The following is a 14,343-nucleotide window of genomic DNA, read 5'->3' on the forward strand; positions in this document are numbered from 1 at the left end:
GCTTCCTCCTCGGCGTAGCAGGAGTTTCAAATCTCCCCTCTTCTCTTTATTTCTGCTAAAGCAGCATTCCTTTCCAGTGGGAAAGGAGCACTTTCAGCCTTTGGGCACCGCTCTGTTACACGCACCTTAAATAAGACCTCTTGGAGTCGCAGTGCCAGCTCTGAGCAAGCCACCAGCGGATGTCATTACTCGTCTGCAGACAGAAGTGAAGCCAACTGCGCTGCTCGTCCTTGGCCCGATGAAGGCAGAGGCAAACAGGGAAGATTTACTAAACCGGACTGATAAAACCCTTTAATTTCTGGTGCGATGAGGGGAGAGGCTTCCCTCCGCAGCGTGCGCGCTGTGAGCCGACGGCGGTGTTTTCCTTGGGCGCGGGCCAAAGTTTGCGGCTCTCCTTTTTCTTTCACCAACCAGGAGGCCTCCGAGATGAGTCACCGGCTCTTGCAGAGGGCCTGGCAGGCTGCTGAGCCAGGAAAAGGAGCCCACAGAAAGGGACTCAGGAGGTTTTGTGTCACGGGGAGCACGTGGGGAAGCGGCGCCGCTTCCCGCAGGCGGCCAACGCGCAGCGCTGAAAATAAAACCGGGACTCTCCAGGACTCTGTAGGATCAGGGTGCTACAATCTGGTGGGTGTTTAAGAGCCGGTGTGGCTCGCCCTGATGTCCCTTTCAGCATTTTGGGTATGTCTGGAAGAATTCCTTCATGTAAACCTGACCCCTGACATCACCAGTAACCCCTCTCCATCCTCGCCCAGCCCAGCAGCACCAGCGGAGCAGACACGAGAAGGATGTGGCTGGAGACCTCAGCCAGGGAGCCACGCAGATGATTTGTTTTGTTTTGTTTTGTTTTGTTTTTTAACGTTTCCTTGTATTATGAGAGCAGCTGAATGAAAAATAAAAAGACCCCGAGGAACAATTCAGTGAGTAATGCAGACTGAGCGAGGGATGCGTGATCCCCGCTGTCCGACGCCGAATTATGGAAACGATCGGATGAGGCCAGCCTCACTTTGCTGCCGTCAGTGCTGGGAATCACAACTTTTATTGCTGAAGTGACAGCTCGCAAGCAGCAGGTGAGCAAGCAGTAGGCTGACACCACGGTCTCCGTGCCTCCTCGGGGCTTCCAGGTGAACCACCAAGACGGGGAGTTGGAAGGGACCTCGAGGAGGGCCTGGTGGCGATGTGGTGGCTCTGCAGAGCCTCGGGCAGCCTGAGGAGAACCGGGGCGGGCTGAAGGAATGGGGAGGGATGAGGAGAATCGGGGCGGGATGAAGGAACGGGGAGGGCTGAGGGGCCGGGCTGAGGGAGGGCCATGGCGAGGGCGGCCGTCTGCCTGCTGCGCTGCGACCTGCGGGCTCACGATAACCAGGTAGGGCCCGGCCGGTGAAATCCCCTCAGCAGGGGGGGTTCTGTGCAAGTACCCCCGATGCCACCCCACTCATGGGTAATCTGGGGAGAGGTGGCCCCCCCCAAACCCCAAACCCAACCCTCACCCCAGCCCTAACCATAATGCTAGCCCCAACCCCAATGCTACCCCTTATGTTAACCCCAGCCACGATTCTAACCCCGACCACAGCCCCAACCCCAAACACAGTCCCAACCCCAACCTTAACCCTAACGCTAACCCTAACCCAACCCTAACCCCAACCCCAATCCCAACCCAACCCCTAACGGCAACCCTAACCCCAATCCCAACCCTAAACCTAACCCCAACCCTAGCCCCAATCCCAATCCCAATCCCAACCCCAACCCTAACCCTAACCGTAACCCTAACCCTAGCCCTAGCCCTAACCCCAACCCCAACCCCAATCCCAGCCCAAACGCCAACCCCAACCCTAACCCTAACGCAGCCCTAACCCTAACCCCAACCCTAACCCCAACCCCAACCCTAACCCTAGCCCTAACCTCAATCCCAACCCAACCCCTAACCCTAACCCCAACCCTAACCCCAACCCTAACCCCAACCCCGACCCTAACCCTAACCCTGACCCTAACCCCAACCCAACCCTAACCCCAACTCCAACCCCAACCTCAATGCCAACCCCAACCCTAACCCTAATCCCAATCCCAACCCCAACCCCAACCCTAAATCCCCCACACCTGTGCTGTCAAGGCCCTCTGTATTTCCAGGTGCTGCACTGGGCAGCCAGCAATGCCAATTACCTCCTTCCCCTCTACTGCTTCGACCCGCGGCACTACGTGGGCACGCACTGCTACGGCTTCCCAAAGACGGGGCCGCACCGGCTCAGGTTTCTGCTGGAAAGTGTGAAAGATCTGAGGGAAACGCTCAAGAAGAAAGGAAGGTGAGAAAGCACCATAGAGATACCACATCTATTTTATTTTTCCTTCTCTTTTTCAACACTTATCTATGCTGTGAGTCAAATCCTGACAGTTTGGGGCTGCGATGATGGTTTGTTCCAGAGAGCAGCAGCCCTTCTGTTAGCGTTGGTCACTGCCCAAGCCCTGTTTGGATGACTTGCTGTGACATCTGCAAGGGACTGAGGCTAACTTTTCACTTTTAGGTAACATCCAGGCTGTGTGCCAGTCAGGTTTTGCGTTCCTGACCTCAGATATCACAGATGGGTGTCAGCCTCAGCTCTTTGCCCAGAATCCTGCAGAGACACGAACTGCAGTTGTCCGAGACACAGGCGGTGGCACCAAGCACCTCGGCATGCTTCCTTCCTTGTCCCTAGCAAGTTTTCCTCAGGAATTGGCTTGCCAGACCTCCGTGGGTCCTGTCCTGTGAGACTGGAGTTAAATTTGCTCATGCCCTGTCCCAGCAAACCTGTTCCCTTTGGCAGGCTACGCCGTGGCAAGGGGATCTTCAGGGATTCCTCTTTCGTGTACCTTTAGGAACTATACTTAGGGTAGACCAGGGCATGAAAGAGATCCCATTACTTGGGAACACTTGGCTTTGCCTAGCAGAAAATTCATCAGCGAGCCTGTCTTCTCCCAGGGCAGCACAGCGTTGGCAGGAGATGCATGAGGAATGGCTCTGCGTTTGCAGTGTGGTGTGGACCATGCAGGTTTGGGGTGTTTTGGGGGGCTGAAACAAGTGATCAGTGGGTAGCTGCACCCTCACCCTGCAGCGAACAGATCCAGAGCTGCTTGAATGCTGCTGGGCCACCCTTAGTGGCTGCTGAGAGATGGTTCTGCCCGGAATTCTCTGCACCCACCTCTGGCCAGCTTTCTCACCACAGCTTCTCTTTTGGCCCGGTGCCCTGGGTACACAGCCGGGCAGTTTGTGGGGTTGCAGTGTGGGAGGGGAGTTTTGTTGATTCTTACTAAGATGAGGAAAGAATTCCTCTGAACGATCCCACATGAAAGCAGAGGGGGGTCTGCCCACAAGCTGCCACTACCTGTGAAGGAGATCGGAAGAGGATTCAGTTCTCGAATCTCAGCCTGTGCGTGTGTGAGGCTGAGCAGATCTGACAGATTCACGTTTAGGTAACAGCCTGGCTTTCTGCCCGGTCATCCTTTCTAAGGCTTCCGGGCTGGTAGGAATGTGTTCAGTGCAAACTCTGCCTCAGTGGCTTGCAAACTGCGTTCAGTGGTTCCTAAAAAAAATGTGGGCTAGTCAAATCCTGTCTGTCTGCCTCCACAGGCTGGCTGTGCTCCTCACAGAACGGGCACCCGGGTGCCTGGGCTCCTCTATACACAACCAGCGATGACATCAAAAGTAATTGGGGCCAACCTTTTGTGTTTGCAGTACCCTGGTTGTGAGAAAAGGGAAGCCAGAAGATGTGGTCCGTGATCTGATTACTCAGCTGGGCTGCGTTGGAGTCGTAGCTTTCCATGAAGAGGTAAGAGAAGTATTGTCATGGTTAAAAGGTAAAATTAGCGAGGTTTCTTCTACATGATGCAGGTCCTGTACGCTCAGAGCCTTCCTTCCCTGGGGTGTTGCAACTCCAGACAAGCTGGCGAGCTCCTGGAAGGGGGGCGGTGTCGGTGTCTGGTGGGATTCCTGGCTGGATTGCAGCTGTTGGTGAGGAAGGAAGCAGGAATCTGGGCCCTGGCTGCCGGCAGGGTTGGCACCTCGCTGACCTGTCCTGGAACTCATCTCCTGGCAGTGCCCAGTAGCAGATGGGGAGAGAAAACCAAAGGAGCAGGGCGAGATGCTCCCCCTAAATACCTCCCCAGCCCCCAAAATCCCGTGGCTGAAGAACTTCTCGAGGCAGGAGTGCTGTCCTGATGTTCCCTACTGATCAACAAACTTCTTGTCCATGTATTTGCCCAGTTACCTTTGCAGTCCATGCAAACGTAAAATATCTGCAAAAATATCTATCAAGCTTCACTGCTCACGAGATGATAACCCAGCCTCTTGCCCTGAGTGGCAGTTTGTTGAATCTTTTTCTGCTTGGCTGTTGGAAAAAGCCTGGCCTCGTTTATCCGCTTTACATTCATCTCTGAGGTTGTAACAAGTATTCCAGGGCGTCTGGTGGTGGATTTGGCTCCTCAGAGCAGCTTTGCTCTCACCTCCTCCCCATTCTGGTGTCAGTGCTGCTAACGGAGAGTGCAAATGCCAGCTGGGTTTGGCCCCGCAGTGCTCTCACCGCGTTGTGTTCTCCCCAGGCTACGCAGGAGGAGCTGGACGTGGAGAAGGAGCTGTGCCAAGTGTGCGAGCAGCACGGGGTGGAGGTGCAGCCCTTCTGGGCAGCCACGCTGTACCACCGCGACGACCTTCCCTTCGGGCCCATCGCCAGGTGATGCCACGCACTCCTCCCCTGTCCCACTGATTGCTCGCTCCACTGAATGCCCAGGAGGGGTTTTAGGGGTTTTAGGAGGGGTCGTGATGGAACTGCCTGTGACAGGAGCCTTCTGGGTGTGGACCCTTCATGCCTCCATCAATAATCCCTTGATATCTCGTTCATAGTTGAATGATTTGTGGTATCCTAAAGAAAATATATAAAATAGGGCAGAAAAGCCAGTCCAAAATGATGCCTGTTGGTCTCCATCGATCGTAAAGGCAGCCTGAGGTTGCAAATTTGTACGTTGAGGTCAGTCCTGGGGGTGATTAAAACTTAGGTGCCATAAATCCGCCCCTCAGGTGAGATAAATCGCCCCATCAGGACACGCCACAAGTGGAAAAGGCACCGTTTACATCAGAAGCAAAAAGCGAATTAGTGAAGGGCTGTGAGGAGGGCACACGGCAGAAATTCCACGGCTCTCCTACGGAGATGTGACCGCGCTCCGATCCCTGCAGGTTGCCCGATGTCTACACCCAGTTCCGAAAAGCGGTGGAATCCGAGGGGAAGGTCCGACCAACCCTGCAGCTGCCAGATCAGCTGAAGCCTCTGGCTCCGGGCGTGGAAGAAGGCTGTATCCCCACGATGGAGGATTTGGGACAGAAAGGTAAGAAAACAGAATTTGGCCGCTGCTCCCGTGAATTCCTTAGTGAGAACCAAAAGAAGGAGGCCTCGCAAGGCAGCGGTTGCCCTTCACACACTAGCTGAGCCCCTGGTAAATTCCCTGCCTGCAGGAGCTGGGTTGGCAGGCCCTGGGTGGAAAACATTCTCCTAATCAGCAGTTTTGAGTGTCTGATGTGGCCCTTTTTCAAAGCAAGGCTCTGGCAGAACCTTGCATTTCCCCGGAGCAGCATCCCTCGTGCTGAGCGTCCTGTTTTTAAGCTCCTTGCCGTTGAGGTGCTTTCCAGAGGCTGATTTTTGTTGGTAATGTTTTCTGTGGCAGATCCTGGGACTGATCCACGAACAGCCTTCCCCTGCCGTGGAGGAGAGACCCAGGCTTTAGCGAGGCTCCAGTATTATTTCTGGGACACGGTAACCCACACATTTCCTTCTCTGCATCCTCCCCCTCCTCCTTCCAGCTGTACCAGTGGGTGAGGCTGCAGTTCACTTCCTAGTAATTCCTTAGCTCCTGTATTAGCACTGTACAAAGGAGAGAATTAGCATTATTTCAGTGTTACAGCGAGACAAACTAAATCAAAAAGAAGCCATCCAGGAACTGGAAATGTAAGACAAATATTTAGGAACATAGTTTAGTGGCCATCCCTTTTTAGTATTATTTTTTTTTCAGCTTTAGGGAATTGGAACCATCTTTTGGTTTCTTTACCTTGACTTGCCTCGTGTTGCTTTCCCTTCCCACGTCAGCAGCAATTCAGTTCCTCCGTTTTGGAGGAGTGAAAAGGAGCCCGAAGGGCTGCAGTTGTGTTTGGGGTGAGGAACAACTGAGCCAGCCTGCTGCCCACAGCCAGCCGTTCCCAGCAGTCTGGCCCAAAAACTCGTGGCCAAATAATTCAGAAACGATTTGTCCGGTGCGCTCACTGACACAGCTTCCAGGGGATTCTTTCAGCTGTGCTATGAAAATCCTGCGTTTGCTTGGTGCTGGGGAGCACGGACAGCTTTTAATCTTTAGAGAGCACTAATATGATCACTGCTGGATGCTCCTTTTTTTTTTTTTTTTTTACAGTTATGCAAATATTATCAGCCCTTGGTGAGCCGGAACAGCTCGCTAGTGCTCGTAACCTGTGCTGTGTTTCACAGTGCTTGCAGAAAGAAACGCGCTGCAGGTTGGAGCAGGGAGCACGGCTCGTGACACGTTTCCCAGAGCTGGCCTGATTAATTCCTGCGCTCTCCAGGCTGTCATTTGGCAGCTCTGTAACCCTTGCAGGCAGCCGTGAGAGGGAACCCAGCCCTGCCGGATCGTCCTGGCTCTGACATAAAAGACATTTTAGCAGGTGGCACGTCAGGTATTAAAGTCGTTTGTTCTTTTCTCGCCCAGAACCTGGTTGCATCGTACAAGGAGACTCGGAACGGGCTGATAGGAACGGATTACTCAACCAAATTCGCACCATGGTAAAAAACAAAAACAAAAACAAAAACAACTTCTGTTGTGAGGTTTAAGCTCCCTTTCTGCCCCCACCCTAAAGCGATGTTACCTGTTTGCTCAACACTCGTTTAGCATGGACGGGGGCCTGAGTGTGATTCCCTTGTCCTTTTTGTCGGGGTACAGCAGTCTCAGAACTGCTCTTTGTTATCAGGCTCTTTATTCCCCGGGAACAGTCCTGCAGTTAGGAATTGCTGAAGGGTAGCAGTGAGGAGCTGAGCGTGCTGAGAGCAGCAGTGCGGGCTCTGTGCTGCTTTGTGGATCTGTGGCACAGAACTGCAACGCGAAACAATTTTCCGGGGCTGCTCCAGGACAGGAATTTTTATTTTCAGCCCTCTGCTTCAGTGCTCGCAGTGGATGGCTCCACCTGCTGGCACTTGGGGATCCCAGGGCCACTGGGAAGTTCTTTTCTCCGTTGTGGCCACTCGAGTTTTTTTTTCCAAGCTGGCCGTTTGCCCAGCACAGCCAGTCCCGATCTGCCTGGCCCGAAATCTTCTTCTGCCAGACAATCAGCACCGGGCCGGCTCCGGCTGCAGCCGTTCACGCCTCACGCTGGGCATTGCTGAGGCGTGCAGCTGGTCAGCAATTAAGGAAAAACTCAAATCCTTTCTTCCTGTTTTCCAAAACTCACCAGAAGGTCAAATGTTTCCATCAGCCCCGGTGAAGAATAGCATTCAAATACATTTCTGGGAAAATCTTAGGGTCTTATCACCCTTCTCCATCGGGCTGGAGTCTGCGTTTTGTTTTCTGCCCTGCACGGCACCGATGGGGGAACAAACAGAAGGAGCCTGCAGGGTTGAAATGCCAGAGCTGGCTTTGCTTCCCTATTTTCCTACCCTGCCTGAGATTTTCGGCAAGCCACTCGCCTTCTGTGGCTCCTCAAACGAGACACGTGGGTGCTGCAGCTGTAGGAGCCCTGGATGTTGGGATAAATTGGTCTGGAGGGGAAGGAGCTGGACAGCAGAGGCAGGTGCTGAAGAGGTTTCACAGAATCCCAGAATCATCTCGGTTGAAAGAGACCTCCGAGATTTTTCAGGCTCTAAGCACAAAGCTGCCCCTCCGTGCCCTCTGTGGAGACACCAGGCTGCGAGGCATTGCCCTGTTCTGAATTCCAAACATCTCCCTTCTGCTTCCAGGCTGGCGCTGGGCTGCATTTCACCCCGCTACATCTACGAGCAGCTACGGAAGTATGAAAAAGAGAGAGGAGCAAACGATAGCACCTACTGGTACGACCCTGCGTGATGGCTGTGGCGCGTGTTTTCTGGAAAGGAAACTGGCGTCTCACGCACAGGAGAGAGCGATTTGTTAACTTTCTTCTTAATTAATGCTCGTTTTGCCTGTGCCTGCTGTCTGGTTCCTCTGGGGCTCACCACACTTCTGTTTCAGGACGGGTTTATTGCTCTGCCGTTGACATCCAGAGGCTTCAGGCGTTTTATAAGTGAGGATTATTAATGCCACTTGTCGTGGCTATCGGTGGCGGGTTTCTGCTCAGAATTTTTAAGACGGATCTCTGTAAATCAGCAAAAGGGCCCTGCGCTCGCTCAGCTGGCTGCCCACGAGCACGACGCCTTAGAAAAGGGGAAGAAGGGATCGGAAGCGGGCTTCACGCAGCCAGCCCGGTGATCCCTGCTCTTCCTCACCCACCACCTGCGCGCCTGCAGGTGGCACTGGGGGAATCTGCGCTGCTGCGGGGTGCTTGGGGTCAGTGAATCCATCTCTGGGCTGGCCTTGAGCTCGCTCGTGCCCAATTCCAATTCAAGCGACAGATATTGACCTCTTGCTCGCTTATGTGTGTGTTTCTCTTTGTTTGTTTTCTTCTTCAAACGCCTGGCTTTGTGTTGTAGGGTCCTGTTTGAACTGCTGTGGCGGGATTACTTCCGATTCGTGGCCCTGAAGCACGGCAGAAGGATTTTCTCTGTAAGAGGTGCGTGCGGGTCTCGGTATCCGGAGGGGAAAGGGATGGTCTTAAAACGGGGAAAGGAAGAGAAGAGGCTGCAGGCGCTGTGATGTACAAACACCCTTGGTACAGTGCTTGTGTCACTGCCCTGGGACGCTCCTGGTGAGTTGCTTTTTGCACAGAAGTGCCTTAACACCACGGTCCTGGCTGCTGTGAAGTTTTGCCTCCAATCTGATTAACTACAGGGAACAGTATCACAAATATTAGTGGGAAACAGCAGCACAACAAGAGTAAAAGTGCTGTTTCCAGAGACCCTCTTCCTTCGGGCAGCACTTTTAGATGCCCTTGGGCATTCTGCCTGGCACCTAGCTGTGGCTGCGGAGGGGCACGCGTCTCCCTTAGGGCCTGAGTCACATTTGCCAAGCCCAAGTGGCTGTTTCAAACACCCCGTGGCGTTTCGAATCGTACCTGGTGCCAGTGGTGGGCCTGAACTGAGATGTCTGGAGCCAGAGCTGAGTCCCTGCTGTCTCCGTCCCACCGTGCAGAGCTGTAATTGCCATCGGACCCCTGCAGACCTAAAATTCATCCTCCTTATCTGTTCCTACCCAGCTGCAGGAGCAAAATCTTACCAGGGGCTTCTGCAGAGTAATTCTGGGGTCAGTATCTGCTGCGAAAATGGATTTCACACACGCACTGTGCTGGGATAAAACCGAACAAGAAAATATTACCTTGGAGCAGAGCGTATCTCTAGCTGCTTAGGAGGTCTGAGCCATTTTTAAGTTAAACAGCAAACACCAGCAAGCCAAATAATCAAAATTCAGAAGGCCTTGAGCATCGCCTGCGTGCACCAGGCACCCCTTTACAACACTTTGTAGGATGAACAGATTATCTCTAAATCTGTGCAGAAGGAATGTGGTTTGTGATGACAGAGGGGCTAGCTCCATCCTGATGTCTTGTGTCAGCCAAGGCACCTCTGGCTGTCAGCATTTCATTTTTAAATGCTTGTGTCAGCGTTTGTCTTCACAAACACTTCCTTTTTATCCTCAACAGGGCTTCAGAGTAAGGAGGTCCCCTGGAAAAAGGATCTTCAGCTCTTTGACTGCTGGAAAGGTCAGTAGAACAAGAGGCTTGGCTAGCTGTGCTCTTGATTTCCACCTGCCGCATGCTTACGTGTGCCCCAGCGCCAGCTCAGGTTTGTACTTTGTGCTCTCATCACCAAACAAGCACAGAACCCTGGGTGAGTGCAGGATGTTTGCCTGCCTTTCCAGACCGAGCACCACCAGGAGCAGGCCCCCAGGATGTCATAAATACCCGGGTTCTGTCTGCCACAGGCTGTGAGATGAACCGCAGGTAGATTTCCCTGCCCAGGTTTGTTCTTCCAGGAGGTTTTGGTGAGGTTAAAGCAGCCTTAGAATAAATCTCACCTTTTGCTGTGCCACACAGCCTTTTCATACACTTGTTGTTTGTTTTCTTTTTTTAACTTTTATAACTTTGTTGTCACATGAATAGCCAAGATAGTATCCCAAATTAAAACTCAGAGGGCCTAACAGGTTAAAGTATCAAACGAGTGACATGCACATCTGTGGATCTTTCTCCACATTACTGCCATGTGTGTCCATTCACGCAGAGCTACAGCAATTTTTTTCCTTATCAACAGACAAAGCTCTCTGCTTTTCAGGTGCTAATCCTCAGGGGCTTGTCCCATACACCCCACTCCGCTCTTCATCCTTTCTCAACATTTTTTTGTTGTTGTCCTTGGCCCATCTCCCTGCTGTCTGTACATTTATTTTGCTCCAATTCCACCTGATGCATTGGTTTTCCAAGCTGAAGTTTTTCTGTACCTTTTTATTTTTAAATTCTCATTTTACTTTTCCATTCAGTTTACTTCCCAGTGTGTTTTAGAGCTGAACATCAGCAAATCTCCCCAGCATAAACTTCTCTCCCTGCTGCTGCGCACTGGCACTGTTTTACCTGCTCGGATAGCCATGAATGCATGCACACGGGTCGGTTCTGAGTGCCAAAAAATGCTGTCACATCCCAGCAGCGCCTTTTGTCTCCGCAGAGGGCAAAACCGGGGTTCCTTTTGTCGATGCCAACATGCGGGAGCTGGCTGCCACGGGCTTTATGTCTAACAGAGGGCGGCAGAACGTCGCCAGCTTCCTCACCAAGGACCTGGGGCTGGACTGGAGGATGGGGGCGGAGTGGTTCGAACACCTGCTGGTAAGGCTGAAGCCAAGAGGTAGCCAGGAAGTTTGCAGTGATAATTTTGGTTCTTCTCTTGTTGAGTTTTGGCCAGAAATCTGTCATACTCAATAAAACTGTCAAGCATAGATAACGTTAACATAGATAACGTTAACAATGCTCTAATTTGCTCGCCCCAGAGGCTGGGGAGGAGGGCAGCCCAGAAATAGAACAGAAAAAGAAATGCGTTCAGGCCACTGAAGCCAGGGTTGGCCCAGATCCTTGCGGTGATGTGGACGGAGAAATCACCCAGAGAGGAGCAGGCAAGCAGGGACAATACTGGCTCAGCTTCCACGGGGCTCCACCCTGGCTGGAGGCATCTTTCTTCCTTCTGGGGAGTCAGCGGCCGCCCTGCCAAGGGGAGCAGCGTTCCCTTGTGCCAGTCAGCACTCACACAGTCCCGGTTAAATGGCTGGGTTGCTTTTCTGCCCTTGGCCCCACAGCTTCTTTCCAGGAAGACCTCGTCTGTGGGATGCCAGAGGCTGTGGATATTCAGGAAACTTTCCGCTCACGAGAGCAGCTGGAGGTGCAACGAAACCATCACTTCCCTCCTACAGGCAATTAAAAGAGCCTTTTTTGTTAATTAATTAAAAGAGCCTTTTTTTATTAATGTAACTTTTCCGAGCTCCCTTGGAGCTGGGCTCTGGCAGCCAAGATCTGCATTTCAGTACTGATTTAAGTCCTGTACCTTGAGTGCCGTGTGTGTACGGGCTGCCCTGAAGCCTGGTTTGGCACAGCTGAGGGGCACCCACACGCACAAAGGCGCTGACACATTTCTGGATGGCTTCATGCCTGGCTTTTGGTGGCATCTGCCAGCTGTGGCTGACAAAGGTGGGTGTGATATGCAGAGGCCAGCTTAATTCATGTCAGGACAAGCCTGGTGCTCAAAGCTAGCGGTGATTAAGAGCTAGGAGTGGCCAGGATCCTGGCAATCCCAAGGGCACTCAGGCAGGACCGTGCTCTGCTCTCGTTTGTGCCTCTTTCAGAATCCTGGCTCCATTTTGCACAAGCATCCCTGAGAGCTTTTTGTTGAGGTGCAGAATAGATTTTTTGAGATGTCGAATAGATCCAAGTGTAGCAGGAACTCAACTGCTGCTTTGTGCTGGTGGCAGCTTCCTGCACTCTGTGTGCTCACTCCCTTCCCTCAGACTTTTCTCCAGCCTGCCTAATGGGATCTGCAGGGATGATTTTGCTTGTCTGTGGTCTCCAGGAAGAATTTCTGGAGTATTTGAAATGTTCCGGGCTGCTCCATCTCGGAACGTGAGCCCTTGAAGGCTGGGGGAGTTGTGATCAAGCTTTCCCTTTCCTCCTCCTCTCCTCGAGGTTGATTACGACGTTTGCAGCAATTACGGCAACTGGCTGTACAGCGCCGGCGTTGGCAACGACCCCAGGGACAAGAGGAAATTCAACGTGATTAAACAAGGCCTGGACTACGATGGCAACGTAAGTTATAAATCATCCCGGGCTGCCTCGCAGCGAGCAGCAGAGCAAAACTCGTCTTGCTATTGCAGGGACCGGGGATCGATGCGCCGTGTGGGCACCGCAGCCCTGTGCTCGCTCTGCCGGCAGGCGGGCAGCTTCCTCCTCCTCCCTGTGCAGGAAAAGCTGACGTTTGCAGCCTGCTGCACTCCCCAACTCCCCGCGGCTTGGTTTCGTCAGCGTTTCTTCCGGGTGGCGGCCACCTCCCATCGGTGTCACGCACCTCCTGCCTCCAGCAGCTTCGGGAGGGACTCAGAAGTGGCCGGAGAGCCTCAGCTGCTCGCCTGGCACCTCAGGAGGTGCTGGATGAAACCTGCGGCTTCTCTGCCTCTCTCCAAGCACACAGATTGCCCTTTCCAATCGCTTTGGTGTCGTTCGCATCCTGGGCTACCTGCTTCCACCCCGTTCCTTAGGTAGCAGCATTCCCTTTTACCACTGTAGCAGGAAGAATTTAGCAGGAATCAGAATTTTTCCTAGCAGGGGACGCAGCTGGAGAGATCCCGGGGTTCGTTTAGCCAAGCACCGTGGTGTGCAGTTAAGCTAGTGCTGGTTTCCATCTGTCATTGGAAAGAAAAATGCAACTTTTGGGGAGTTTTGGACCCTTCAGTTTTGGACCCTGCCCCTTCTGTTTGCAGGGAGATTTCGTGCGGCTGTGGCTGCCAGAGCTACGGGGCATTGCGGGAGCTGATGCCCACGCCCCGTGGGCACTGAGCAGCGCCACGCTCTGCCAGGCGGGCGTAATTCTGGGCCAGACCTACCCACAGCCGCTCGTGAGGGCCCCGGAGTGGAGCAGGCACATCAACCAGAGGCTTGTGAGTACTGGGAAAGCTGGGACGGGCTGGGAAACCTTACAAGAAACTCTCATTTCCCAAATCCAGGACTAGAACCATGCCTCTCAGGCCAACCCCAAATTTTTGCCCCGTATCTGGGGGCTGGAAGAGCCACGTGCACGTTTTTCTTCCTGACACTGCGTGCCAAGTCTGCGTTGTGCCCAGCGCAGCAGCAGAAGTGTCTCAGTGCTCGTCTCTCCTTTGCAGCAGGGAAGAAGCCCCCATCCCCGGGGCAGGAGAGGACCTGCTCACGCCCAAGTGCAGCACAAGGACAGAGGGATAGATTTTTACTTCTCTCGCAAGAAAGATGAGTGACGGAGGCGATCCACATCAGAAGAAGAGCTGGAGAAGAGTTCACTGGGACTATGAGCAGGTGTTGCTGCTTTTCCAGTGCCTCCTGCTTGGCACTGTTCCTTATAGCTGTTACAAGCTCCATTTCTACCTCTTCTTACAAACTGGAGCAGCTGGTTTGTGCAGCAGGTACTCAGAAAGAACCATTTAGCGCAAATTTTGTTATGCTGATTTTTCATTCTTAAAGCTTTTAAACCACTGCTCATTATGCAATTAAAAAATTTGCTGCTGGAGTGTTTTATCTTCCTCATTTCCACTGACGCAACAGAGATCCACAGATAGTGAGACTTCAGGGGATGTCTAGTGCCTAGAAGCAGGCCCCTCTCAGCAGAAGGGACGCGGCTCTGGGATTTATTACCACTAGGGATCCACTCGGACCTCTTTGGTAAAGAATAATCCCATAACTCTGCTAAATCTCTTAGTTATTTAGGTAGAGGGGTTCAGGACTGCCTTGAGAAGACAGCCAACATGGAGCACAAAAGCGAGATCTGTCAAAAGGAAACAAATTGAATAATGCAGAGTTGGCAGCTCCAAAGCTGGATGTGCAGAAGTGCCTCAGCTTTTGAGTGGAAAAGGAGCAGAAGCACAACCATGGACACGGAGATTGGGTGTACATCAGCTGTCAGCCTTCCCTTGTGAATCTGGTGGTCTGGGTGTTGGGTGGGACAATCACAGAGTCATTAAGTCAGGAAAAGCCCTCCAAGATCA

General features: G+C 52.8%; 1 protein-coding gene across 3 annotated transcripts; it reads left to right on the plus strand.

Moving 5' to 3' along the window:
• Positions 1-1,272: 1,272 nt before the first annotated feature.
• Positions 1,273-13,868, plus strand: LOC311430929 (cryptochrome DASH-like). 3 transcript variants are annotated; one of them, XM_084507894.1, is made up of 14 exons: positions 1,273-1,363; positions 2,125-2,297; positions 3,704-3,797; positions 4,567-4,697; positions 5,198-5,346; positions 5,683-5,771; positions 6,733-6,806; positions 7,974-8,063; positions 8,682-8,761; positions 9,785-9,844; positions 10,797-10,954; positions 12,299-12,418; positions 13,090-13,266; positions 13,492-13,868. In XM_084507894.1, the coding sequence occupies exons 1-14, from the start codon at positions 1,307-1,309 to the stop codon at positions 13,597-13,599; spliced, it is 1,560 nt and encodes a 519-aa protein (XP_084364020.1). In that variant the 5' UTR covers positions 1,273-1,306; the 3' UTR covers positions 13,600-13,868. The 3 variants fall into 3 exon arrangements, with proteins under 3 accessions (XP_084364020.1, XP_084364021.1, XP_084364022.1); XM_084507895.1 differs by having other exon boundaries at positions 13,495-13,868; XM_084507896.1 differs by lacking the exon at positions 13,090-13,266.
• The last annotated feature ends 475 nt before the right edge of the window (positions 13,869-14,343 follow it).

The sequence above is a fragment of the Aythya ferina genome (genome assembly GCF_964211825.1).
Source record: "Aythya ferina genome assembly, chromosome: 2".
NCBI classification, from domain to species: domain Eukaryota; kingdom Metazoa; phylum Chordata; class Aves; order Anseriformes; family Anatidae; genus Aythya; species Aythya ferina.

Bases quoted from the DNA above. Each gene is read 5' to 3' on its own strand.
- LOC311430929 (XM_084507894.1), top strand. From the start codon at position 1,307: ATGGCGAGGGCGGCCGTCTGCCTGCTGCGCTGCGACCTGCGGGCTCAC. The intron at 5,347-5,682 runs GTAAGAAAACAG...TTTCTGTGGCAG, and splicing joins GGAGGATTTGGGACAGAAAG to ATCCTGGGACTGATCCACGA. The intron at 6,807-7,973 runs GTAAAAAACAAA...TTCTGCTTCCAG, and splicing joins TCAACCAAATTCGCACCATG to GCTGGCGCTGGGCTGCATTT.